Below are 13317 nucleotides of genomic sequence, written 5' to 3' on the forward strand. Positions count from 1 at the left end.
CTGACATTCTTTCTGCTGTAGCTATTAACTTCTGTATCGTTGAGTTGTCCTGCATTGTTTGTGGTCCTTTTTTTCCTTGTTTTTTTCATGTTGCTCACATTTGTTTGTAGTTCCGTGTGACTGTTGTGTTATTATTTTCTCCTATGGATTTGTATTGCTCTTGTATAGTTCTGAGATCTCTCCTTTGTGATGGGAGACAATGTCTAGAGATGTTGTATGCAATTGTAATTTAAAACAAATTCTTTAGGTTCATAAAAGGCATACAGATTCTGGTGGCATATGGAGAACTGATGGTTGGGCATAGGACTTTATGTTTAGGGGTAAAGATGTGAAGGTATGGGGATTAATATGTCTTATCTACTTTGGTGGAGAAATCTAATGAAGGGGGTTATTAACAGGAGAATATACAGCGGGTATTTTGGGGTAGCTAAGTATGTGGGAGGAGAATAAGAAGCATAGAAACATTAACCTATTTGCATTTAGTAAATTTCACGTAGTAGAAATAGTAACACTCGGGAGGTTGGGAGAGGAAGAGAAAGAGGAAGAAAAGTAAACAGAAAAGAAGAAAAAAGGGGGGAAGGGATAGAGAAAAAGGAATGACAAAAGAGGGAGGAAAAGAGAGAAGAAAAAGATAAAAGGAAAGAAGGAAAAAGAAAAAGAAAAAAAATACACTCTTAGAATTCTGTTTTCTTGGGCTGGGGATGTGGCTCAAGCAGTAGCGCGTTTGCCTGGCATGCGTGCGGCCCAGGTTCGATTCTCAGCACCACATACAAACAAAGATGTTGTGTCCACCGAAAACTAAAAAATAAATATTAAAATTATCTGTCTCTCTTAATGGCTTTTTTTTTTCTTCTCTTCCAGTAGGCGGCCTTGTGCATTCCAGGTTGAGTCTCTGCCCTCAGGGTGGAGGAAGCAATCCTTGTGAGCCAGCTCTCCCTCCCCTGCCTGGTGCCTCTCCAATCCCGGTCTCTTTGAGTTACTCCAGGTCTCTATTCCCCTCACTTCTCCTGCCCTCCAGGCCCCAATTACTGGGACTCTTATCCACAGCCCTGGGTTCACTCTGGGCTTGCAGGGCCCTGGCTGCCCTTGCTTCTGATCAACTGAGCGCTACCTCTGTGTTGGGTAGTCACCAAGTCATCACAGCTGTGGAAAGGGGGAGTTAGAAACCAGCAACCTGTTCTGTCTTATTCCCTCTGATAGCCACGCCCACTGATAGCTGGCAAGAAAGGTTTTGGGTTATTACAGCTGGGGGAGGGGGAGTTGGAGATCAGGCACCTTCTCAGTTTCACTTGGCTCTGATATTCATGCCCACCGAGAGCTGGTGGGAAAGGTTTTGAGTTATCACAACTGGGTAGAGGGGGAACTGGGACACACCTGTTCAGACACCAATCTCACTGCCTGTTGCATCCGCCCAAGGCTGATGAGGTAGATGTTCCAAGATGGTGACCACCTGTTTCCATGCCGGGGTGTCCGGTGAGCCAGGCTGTTCCTCTACTAAGTCCAGGCTTCCATCCTAGGTCCGGTGCCCTGCAGAGACGCAGGTCGCAGCCTGGTGTACTCTAGCCCCAAAGGATCTGAAACTCTGCGTCTCTACGCTGCCAGAACTTCCCGGCGCTCAACTCTGCCTGTCTGTGGTGGGTTCCCGGGCTGCACTGCTGGCCAGTTCTGTGCATGGAGCTACACAGATTTTCTCACGTTCTGGGCTGCGCTTGTAATGACCACTGTTTAAAATGCTGTCACAGGCTCCATGAAGCTTAAATTCATGAATGGGGGCCTCTATGGGGGACAGTGTCCAACCACTCACTCAGAGTCACGCCAGTAACGAGTTCTCCTCTACTCTGCCATCTTGCCTCAACCCTCTCTCATTAGTTTTTCTAACTACTGTTTCCCCTTAGTTTTATTTCATATTAAACCCTTTCCCTTCCAGCTAAAATGGTTCACTTTGAAGCTTTATTTGTCTCCTGATTTTGTCTTTCTCTTGTTTTACAAATGAGTAATCTCTTTGAAAATCTATTGCCAACTTTCAGCTACAGTTTTCTCTTTATGTCTCCAGGTCATGTCATACAAACAAGTAGTTCAGATTATTATTATTTTTTTGTTTCTAAAGTTTTAATTAAAATATGATATATGCATACAAAATACACATTTGTATAGATCATTGAATTACGAAGCATTAATACACCCCATAGAACCATGATGCTAATCAAAAAGTGGAGTATTTCCAGCAATCTAGAAGCACCCTTGTATTCCTCCCATATCATTCTACCTTTTGTCTTCCCCAAAGGTAATCACTGCCTTAACTTTTAAAATCCCATTTTAGTGTTGGCCTGGTTTTGAATTTTATTTAAATAGAATCATGCAATAATTATCCTTTTGTGTTTGTAAGTCATTCATGTTATTTCAATTTAGCCACTTCATTTCTGTTTTGTTATATTTTATATCAAAGTTTATCACTGTGTTGTTTTGGTCATTTCATTATTTGAGTATTGGGCTATTACAATAATGCACATAGTTCTCATGTCATTCATATAACCTGTCCTAATGATAATATCTTTCATAATCACATAAGAGAACTAGGAAGTTGTTGTGGTATAATATTCTACTTGGCTTGCCACAGTCCCTGTTAGGATTTCACCAGTTTGGGGATGGGAATGTAACTCAGTGCTGGCCTAATATGTGTGAGGCTCTGAGTTCAATCTCCAGTACTGAAAAAAGTAGGCTGCATTCCATGTTTTTTTCAAGGGAGGTATGGAAAGATAGTAGCACATAGTTCTGTAAGTTTTGTTACAAAGATTCATGTACTCACCTTCCTCTTGCAGTATACTTTTATTACCTCCCCCCAAAATCATTTGTGCTAGCTCTTTGTAATTATATTTACCTCCTGGCAACCACTGTTCTGTTCTTCATCTGATCTGTTCTTCATCACTGCAATTTTGTCTTTTCTAGAATGTTATGTAAATGGAATCATACAGTATATAATGTTTTGTGATTTCTTATGTCACATCATAATACTGCTGAGATTGTTCAAGTTATTGTTTGTAATTGCTGAGTAGTATTCCATGGTATGGGTGTTTTATAATTTGTTTATTCATGTCCCCACTGAAAAGCATTTTGATTGTCTCTAGTTATTGGCAATATAATTAAAGTTTCATTCTCATATTCCTTTTGTGTGGACACAAATATATACCTATTGCAGAATAAATAAAAAGGGAAGTGTTAGATTGTTGGATAATATATAAGTATGTATTTTAGTTTATAAGAACTGACTAGACTGTTTTCAGGAGTGGTCTTAATATTTTGAGTTCCTATGAATAGGTTATGAGAGATTCAGTTGCTCAGCACATGGTATTGTTTTTTTATTTTAATAATTCTAAAAGTGTATATTGGTATCTCATTGTGACTTTAATTTGCATCTTCCTGATTTAAAATGATGTTGAATATCTTTATGTGCTAATTTATTAGCCATGAATATCTCTGCTTTGGTGAAAAGTCTGATAAAATCTTTTGCTCTATTTTCAGTAGATTATTTTCTTATTACAGAGTTTAGAAAATTATTTATCTATTCTGGGTTCAAAAGCTCTGTGAGATATGTGATTTTCAATCTGTATCTTTTAATCTAATCTAAATCTTTTTATTCTCATAATAGTGTCTTTTGCAGAGCAAATGTTTTTGATTCTGATTAAGTACAATTCATCAAGTTTGTGCTTTTAGTGTTATTTGTAATTCATATCCTTTTTGATCTAACCCTAGATCACAAAGATTTTTTTCCATAAATGTATGGTTATATGGTTTTCCTTTTAGAAGCATTATCTATTTTGACTTTTTCCCCCCTTAAGCCTTGAGGTTTAAGTTGAGACCCTTTATGGATGATCAAATACCCTAAAGTAATTTGTTGAAAAGACTGTTTAATTATTTTTGTACCATTTAAAAAAATCATCTGTTTTAAAAACCACATCAATGTTTATAGCACCCAATTCAAAATAGCTAAACTGTGGAACCAACCTAGATGCCCTTCAGTAGATGAATGGATAAAAAATGTGGTATATATACACAATGGAATATTACTCAGCAATAAGATAGAGTAAATCATGGCATTTGCAAGTAAATGGATAGAGTTATAGAAGATAATGCTAAGTGAAGTTAGCCAATCCCCCAAAAAACAAATGTCGAATTTTTCTCTGATATAAGAAGGCTGATTCATAGTGAGGTATGGAGGGGGAAGCATGGGAGGAATAGATGAACTCTAGATAGGGCAGAGGGGTGGGAGGGGAAAGGAGAGGGCAGGGGGTTAGAAATGATGGGGGAATGTGATAGTCATCATTATTCAAAGAAAATGTATGAAGACACAAATTGGTATGAATATACTTTGTATACAACCAGAGAGATGAAAATTTTGTGCTCTATATGTGTAATATGAATTTTAATGTATTCTGCTGTCATATATAAATAAAAAATTAATAAAAAGTTCCAAATCTTATTCAGCAGTGGACAAAGTGTAATAAAACTATCATGTCTCCATTAAAAAAATTATCTGACCATATTGTGGGATCTATTTATGGATTCTATTCTCCATCATTGAGCTGGGTGTCCAGGATATCAAGCTATATTATCTCTGATTGAGAAAGAGATGAGAGAGAGAGAGAGAGAGAGAGAGAGAGAGAGAGAGGTGGGTAGGTGGGTGGAGGAGTGGGAAGGGAAAGACTTAAACTAGGGTAATGTGATTCTTTCAACTCCAATAATTCTTCATTTGAAAATTAATTTTAATTTTTTCATTCCTTTGCCTTTACACATATTTTTAGAATCAGTCTGTTCATATCTAGTCAATAACTTGCTAGGTGTCTGGTAAAAGTTCTGTTAAATCAATAGTACAATTTGAGAAGGACTGACATGTGTTAGATTATTGTGTTGAATCTTCTAATCATGAACACAGCATGCCTTTCTATTTATTTAGTTTTTTTTTCATTTTTTCTTCAATGACTTTGGATCATCTGTGTTAATATATTTTTAATATATTACTAGTTTTCTATAGCATTTAATATATTAATATAACCTAGTGTATTTTTCATCTCAAATATTTTTATCTCTCATGTCTCTTATGTTTCATTTTCTTATACTTACTGAACAGATTGAATGTAGTTGTCATAACTTCTGATGTCCTTATTTTCTGCTTCTATAAATTGCACAGTTTATGTCAATTCTGATTGATTTTTCTTCTCATTGTGGGTAATATTTCTACTTCTTTGCATAACTATTATATTATTTGTTGTCATATAATATCACACAGCTTAGTAGCTTAAAACAGCTTACTTTCATCTTACAAGTTCTTCCTGTTGGATCAGGTACAACTTCATTGGTTTTGTGCAAAGATATAGTCAAGGTATCATCTATAGTGTGGACTCAGAATCTGAGGCTGAATAGGGGAAGAATTTTTTATTCTAAACTCATGTGGTTGTTGGTTTAAGCTTTAAGATTTAGGTCCTTAAAGTTGTAGAACTGAACATTTTAGTTTCTTTCTAGTTGTTGACCAGATATTATCCTCAGCAACTTTACATATGGGCAGCATGGCTAGCAGCACCCAAATACAGCCAAGGAGAGCTTTTCAAAGTGAGACAAGTACCATAATCCTATGTAACATAATCACAGAAATGACATTTCTTTACTCTTGCCAAATTCCATTGATTTAAACACTATAACTCCAGCAAAAGGGACCACACAAGAATGTGAACACTAGATAGGAGAAATCATGGGCCCACCTGGAATGCTGTTTTTGGGACATAATATTCTTTAATTGAATGCCAGACATATTCTCCTTCACCTCAGGCCCAAAACTATGGCCAACTGACCATGGACTGAAGCCTCTGAAACTGTGAGCCAAAGCAAATCTTTCCTTCTGTAAGTTGTTCTTTACAAGTATTTCATCATAGAAACAAACAGCTAAACATAAGGATCTTACTTTCTAACTTTTATCTGGTGGGACAAGAGTAGCACCGTTCTCACTTTTGGGCAATTTTGCTCCCAATGTCTGGGGACATTTATCATGACTAGGATAGTTGTTACTGGAACTTAGTGGGTAGAAGCCAAGGGTGCTCTTGAACATCCTACACTGCATAAGGTAGCCTCCCATAACAAAAAAAATATGTAAAAATATCAACAAAATCATGATTAGGAAACTCTGATGTACATAAAGTATCAAGAAAAATGCTTTATACCAAGAAGTGGTGTTGAATAAACCAAGAAGGTTTATTCCTTCATGGAAACAGAAAATAATGAAAAGAAAGGCAGTCTTACTTTTTGATTTTAAAGTTTAAAGTGTTTCTTGTGTCAGAACCAGAACTGGCAAGGTATTGGGGAAAAACCGGACCCAGAATTTCTGAGTTGCAGACACAGCACTGCCACTCACTTCATGGATGTCTTTGATCAGGTCATTTGGTTATTTTTGCACCATGATTTCATACTCTGTAAAATGGGGATGATATTTAACTTATATAGGTTGTTGTAGGAATTAAATCACATAATACATGTGAATGCATTTTGAAATCTACAAACTGTTTTTCATGACACTTGGTTTGTATTCTCTCACAGGAGTACCAGCTCATGATAGGACTCAGTAATGCTATGCTCTGGTCTTCGTATTTCATTACTTTCTTATTCTTATATGCAATAGTCATCATTATACTTTGTATACTGTTATTTTACAAGGCAAGTATCTATTTGAATGGAGTATGCTACAAGCTAAAAAAAAAACTTTGAGAGGGATTCAGAAATTGTGTGATAGGCTAACTTTTGTTTTCAGAGAAGTAAATGTGTTTTCCACTGACTCCATTATGGAAGCTCAGAAGATGCTTTAGTCTCATAGTAAATCAAACAGTACACCTAGATGAGAGACCCTTCTGTGAGAAATGAGTTATTCAGTTAATTTCCATCTCAATGAGCTGTGTAACCTATTTTACTAGGGCCACTAAATGTTTGATATGTTCCTTCACCTCCCTGTTTTTCTGCCATCTCTTAAAATGTTACTGAACTACCTTTCTGATTGTTTTACTAGATTGTAAATGAGACAGTCCTCCAACACAGTGACGTGATGTTACTCTTTGTCTTCTTCCTGTTTTATGCTATTGTCTCAATAATGTTTGGCTTTATGATTTCCACGTTCTTCAATAAATGTGAGTCTACAGCTCCTTTTGTGAAAGAGCCTGAGTGTTTTGACTAAGAATTTTATTTGTGAGCTCCTTCAAACTTTAGTTGTTATTTCATATGTAGGTTCTGCTTACTTTCTAACTAAAAAGTCAAATATCATACATGCATGTGAAATTATCTAAAAAAGAAGTGCAAAGATCTACTAAAATAGGTTTATATAGAAATGTGTATTTATTCATTTACTGAAATCTTTGGTTCACTTATGGTGTACCTTGAACAGTGTCAAAAATACAAACAACAACAGTAAAAACCAACCAAACAACCAAACAAAAAAAACCCAAAGAGAATTGTTTTTCTGCCCTTTCTGTCTAATTCAGATTGGACTAGTTGGGGAATTTATAGAGGTAATTCTTCAGTAGCCATTTTTTTGTAGTCACATTTTTTAAAGAAGGTAACAAATCTTCACCTTTTTCACTTTTATATTTTTATATCTTATGTGATAAACAGCATATTACCTTCTCTTAGCCGTCACAAATACAATTGTATTATGGTAAAGACTTTTTTTTATTGTTTTCACTAGAACATTGCTCTCAATTGGTTCTTTCAAAGTAGAGTGTCAAACTTATCAACTTCCATAAAAAATGACAATCCATAGGTATTACAAAAATATTAAAAGTATGGTTTCTGTGTGAAGAACATCAGTGGATATGATCAGCAGATTGAAATTCCAAGTAGGAATATATATGTGTGTGTGTGTATATATATATATGTAGAAAATTTTGTATTTTGTAAGCTCCACAATGTTTCTTTATTCTTCTAGCCCTTTATTTACAAAAATGTACTTACATATCCAAAGTATTTTGTTTCTTTATGATTCCTGTTTTAATTAATTTTTTTGACTAAAGAATAAATCCCATTTATTCTTTAGGAGATAACCTACACATAAATTGATAGCATTCTATTATTTTTCCACAGAAGATTTTGCATATAGTTTGTCTAGATTATAAGTCCTTTCAGATTTTTTATAACCATCATGGTCTCATTTACTATATTAGAACATAGAAATTTGCTAGTACCTGCTCCATATGCCCTTTTCTGATAGTAATAACTGATATTCTGATTTACTCTTCTTTATAGCATGATTGCTTCTATAATTAAATAGTGTGTTAATTAATTTTGGTGAAATTTTTTATGATTTTATATAACTCTGGATTACAATTTGAGCTTCCTCCATATAGTTGTGGGTAGCTGGTTTCATTTTTACTGCTGCTTAGTACTGTGCAGTTATTTTTTTATACTTGATGTATAGTTAGGGTGTTTCTGTTTAGTTACTATTATTAGTATTATTACAAATAATACTAATATGAGCATTCTTGTATATATTAGCCAGTGCAGATATGCAAGAGTTTTCCTGGGGCATATAACTTGGATTGGAATTTCTAGTCTATCATAGAGTGTTACATGTTACCTTAGTAGGTCATATCAAACTGTTTCCAAAGTGGTTGTACAATTTTGCAGTCTTCCTGGCAGCAGATCAGTGCTTCTATTGTTTTAAATTTTTTGGTAACTCTTTCAAAACTTGTTGCATATTTTGGGGCATGATAAATATCTCATAATAGTTTTAATTTACTAATATTTGGTATATATGGAATGGCAAAATATATATTCTTGTGTCTGAATTGTTTCACTTTCTATATTTTCAACTTCATTCACATTCTACATGGATGATACAATGTTTCATAATTATTGAATAGTATTTCCTTGTATAGATATACCACAGCTTTGCTTGCTTACCCATTCAGTCAACAGTTGTCATTGGTTATTTTCAGGTTTTTGTTGTTGTTTCATTCTCTTTTTAAAATTTCTTTTCTTTTTTTCTTGGTACTGGTAATTGAACCCAGGGGCACTTAATCACTGAGCTACATCTATAGCCTCTGCTTTATTTTTTATTTTTATATTTTTATTTAGAGACAGGGTCTTACTGAGTTGCTTAGGGCCTGCCTCCCTAACTTGTTGAGGCTGACTTTGAACTCACAGTGCTCCTGCCTCAGCCTGTGAATATTTCTCCTATGATTATTGACATACAGATATTTTCATTTCTCATAGAAGTAAAATTGCTGGGTTATGAGGTAAATTCATATTTTAACTTAAATTTTTTTAAAAAATGTCTTCCAAAATGGATATACCTTATATTTATTCTTATCAGCAGTGAATGAGAGTTCCAGTTCCTTATATCTTTGCCAACATTTTGTACTATCTATATATTAATTATAATTATTATGCTCAGTATGTTGTAATATCTTATTGTGTTTTTAATTTAAATTTTTTAAAGACTGTTAATGTTGAAAATTTTTCACATTCTTATCAGATCAGCCATTCATATCTTTTCCTTGGTAAAATATCTGTACAGATCTTTTGCCTACTTTATAAATGGATTGTTCAGTTTTTGTTGAGGTTTTGTTTTGTTTTTGAGGTAAAATTAGCACAAAATAAAATTGACTATTTTAAAGTGTATGTTTTGGTGGCATTTAGTACATTCACAATATTATGCAACTATCACTTCTAACTCAATATCTTCCTTATTTCCAAAAGAGACCCTGTGTGCAATAAGCAGTCACTTTTCATTCCCTTTACTAGCAGATCCTCACAACCAGTGACCTATTTTTGTCTCTACAGATTTACTTATTCTAAATATTTTAACTAAATGGAATCATACAGTGACTTTTTATATCTAGCTTCTTTCATTAGAATGTTTTGAGGTTCATGTATGATTAACATGTATCAATACTTTATTTCTTTTTTATGGCCAAATAATACTCTGTCTATGGAGATACCACATTTTTAAATGACTTCATCCATTGGTAGATATTTTTATTGTTCCACCTTTTGGCTATTCTTCAGAATGCATAGGTAGGAGTGGATAGCTAGGAGTGAGACATAACATAATATATTAATTTTAGAAAAGGGGAAACTGTTGGGCAGGAAAAACAGCAAACAAGTAGTAGTTTGTAGAAATTTGGGAGAGAGATGAAGAGATGAAGCAAAGGGTGATTTCGCAAAAATAGTGCACTAAAATTATTCTGCATGATATTATAATAATAAATACTTGATATTAAGCATTTGTTAAACCCCCTGCACCATACAACAAAGAGTAAACCCTTATTTAAACTATATACCAGTTAGTAGTACTGGATTAATATTGATTCATCAATTTTAATGAATGTAACAAACCAATGAAAGATGTCAAAAATAGAGCAATGCTATGTTGAGGTAAAGGAGAGTTTACAGTTTTCCTGTAAACCTGAAACTGCTCCTAACCTAACAGAACATTCAAAAGACTGTAAACATCAATTTACCTGCAAATGCCATGATTTTATTCACTTTTATTGCTGAGTAAAATTCCATTGTGTATAAATGCCACATTTTTTTAATCCGTTAATTCACTGAAGGGAATCTAGGTTGACTCCACAGTTTAGCTATTGTGAATTGTGCTGCTATAAACATTGATGTGGTTGTGTCCCTGTAGTATGCTGTTTTTATGTCCTTTGAGTATAGTTTGAGGAGAGGGATATCTGGGTCAAATGGTGGCTCCATTCCCAGATTTCCAAGGAATCTCCATATTGCTTTCCATATTGGCTGCACCAATTTGCTCTAGATAGGGAAGACAGGTGGGAGGGAGGGAGGGGACAGGGGATTAGAAAGGGCGGTGGAATGTGATGGACATCATTATCCAAAGTACATGTATGAAGAATACATGTATTAAGCATACAGTAGAGGAAACCTCCTCATGGCCAGAAGTGAGAGAGAGGAAGAGGAAGGCCAACGTCCCAGTGTCCCCTTCAAAGGCATGCCCCCAATGACCTTCATCTCATAAAGGTGCCACTTGCCTAGCACCAAGCCTTTAAGACTGGGCCTTTGGAGGATTTTCTAACTATAGGAAACTACAATTCTGTTGTTTGTTTTAGATGTTCTTCTATGTCATCGGGAATAGGTATTTGAAGTATTGTAGACTAAAAGTATGTATAAAAACACTACCAAATTTTTAATTTTTATCTACCAAAATTTTAAGATTCAAGGAAATCATGTAGGCATATTCTTATGATGGGAATACTAGTGTACTAGTTTGTTAGATGAGGTAGTCATGATTAAAATAAGGAAGAAAATTTAAATAAACAAAAATAAGTACTTTTTCATGTGATTAAATATTCATGACAATTGCATAAGTAGGAGAAGGATAAATTCCAGAAATTTTCTTGCTAAATTTATTCATTTAAGCAAAAACATTTATTGAGCACTTACCCTGTTAAGCACTGTGCTAAGATGATTTGAGCAAGATGATTTGAGCAAGATGATTTACCTTCTTTTGTAGAGGTTATAAATCTCTGTGTAGTAAAATGAGAGAATTTGTGTTTTAGGTTCTTTAGCTCAAGTCAATTAACTATATTTCCCATCTAACTTTTCAGCTTCTTTGGCTACTTCTATTGCAAGTTTCCTCCATTTTGTCACGTTCCTTCCATATTTAGTGTTCCTTAGAAGATATAATGAAATGAGCCTTAGTGAGAAGCTGGCCATCTGTCTCATTACAAATACTGCATTAGGTCTGGGGACTGACAAAATATGCAAGCTGGAAATGAAGGGTGAGTCTGTCCATTGTAAAACTGCCTTAGATGTTTTGATTCCCAGAAAGAAAGGGCAATGATTTGGGGTCAGTGGTGGAGTAACAGATAAGGGATGGTTTTATGTTTCGTAACTATTTTTTTTGATTATGGTATTTATCATAAAATTATATTTGTGCATTTTATGTATATATTATGTATTGTGTATATATAATATACACACATGCATGCAAATATAAATAAAATAGTATAAATAATAAGCACAGTAATATAAGTGATATATTAGTTATTTATACTTTCATAAATACATATGTCTATGTTTTATCTTTATCACTGTTCTCCTTTTGGAGCTAATTTTGCCACCTGAAGGATAATGGCAATATCTGGAAATTTTTTTAGTTTTTGTTGTTATGAGTGAGGAATGATACTGACATCAAGTGGGCAAGAGCCAGAGATGCTACTAAATATACTGCAAAGTTCTGAAAAGCACCCACAACATAGAATACTTGAATCTAATGTATGAAATATGATATGTCAAGAGCTTTGTAATGTTTTGAACAACCAATAAAAAAAGAATTATACAGCTCTAAATGTCAGTGCTGAGGTTAAGACACCATGGTTGATATCCACTTATTAACCTCTGTGAGTTCTTTGTTACATCTAATTCCAATCCAACCTAGAGACTTCTTCCTAGCTTTTCCCCATTCCATATTTTATTTTCCTTTCTAGCTGTGAGAAACTTGACTCTTACCATTCTCAATAGATTTGCTTATTTGCTCAGATTTGCAGTACTTAGGAAGTAATTACACAACTACTAATCCATACTACTGTGAACAGCAAATACTTTATACTTATTCTGAGTTTGTACTTGAAATATTGTGTTCAAACATAATGTTGGCCGTGTCTTCTTAGTACTTTCACTGTGGTTATATTATTTATTTGAACTAGGGATAGGTACCTTTGTTTTTATTTATACTCCTTTTTTAGTCCTCCCTCATCATTAATATAATGTAAATTTATGAATACGTAATTTTGCAGTTTTTAAAAAGTAGAAACATAATAGAATAATCAGTTTAGAGTCATTCCCTCCTCATGCTCTTATATCCCACACATGTGTACTACTCTTATTTGTAATTTATCCTTTCTGTGTTTCACTTAAAAATATATCAGTTTTATATATATACTTACTTTCTTGTAAAAAAAATGGTACTGTACTGTATATTTCTTTGCAATTTGCTTTTTTATAACAACATATTCTATAAATAATTCCATATGACTTTACATATATATTTTCTTCATTATTTTTTACATATGATATGCTATATTCATTTAAACTATATATAGACATTTAGGAAATTGATAATATGATCACATGTCTTTTAATGATGGGAATACATTCAGAATACTGCATCATTAGTTGACTTCATCCTTGTGCAAATTTTATAGAACAAACTTAGACAAAACTAGATGACATCGGTCCATCACTCATCATGGCCTCTGATACATTTGAGGCTTCTGCCAGTGTATCAGGCATATGATTTTACAGAAAATGTGTTGTTTGTAA

General features: G+C 34.2%; 1 protein-coding gene across 1 annotated transcript in view; it reads left to right on the forward strand.

The window, feature by feature from the left end:
- Window positions 1-13317, forward strand: part of LOC143385432 (phospholipid-transporting ATPase ABCA3-like) — a 129058-nt gene that overhangs the window by 36569 nt on the left and 79172 nt on the right. The window contains exons 6-8 of the mRNA XM_076840922.2: window positions 6583-6699; window positions 7046-7163; window positions 11601-11774. Of these exons, the coding sequence (XP_076697037.1) occupies window positions 6583-6699; window positions 7046-7163; window positions 11601-11774 (409 nt within the window). The remainder of the gene's footprint in view (window positions 1-6582; window positions 6700-7045; window positions 7164-11600; window positions 11775-13317) is intronic.

This window comes from Callospermophilus lateralis, chromosome 19 (assembly GCF_048772815.1).
Source record: "Callospermophilus lateralis isolate mCalLat2 chromosome 19, mCalLat2.hap1, whole genome shotgun sequence".
NCBI lineage: Eukaryota > Metazoa > Chordata > Mammalia > Rodentia > Sciuridae > Callospermophilus > Callospermophilus lateralis.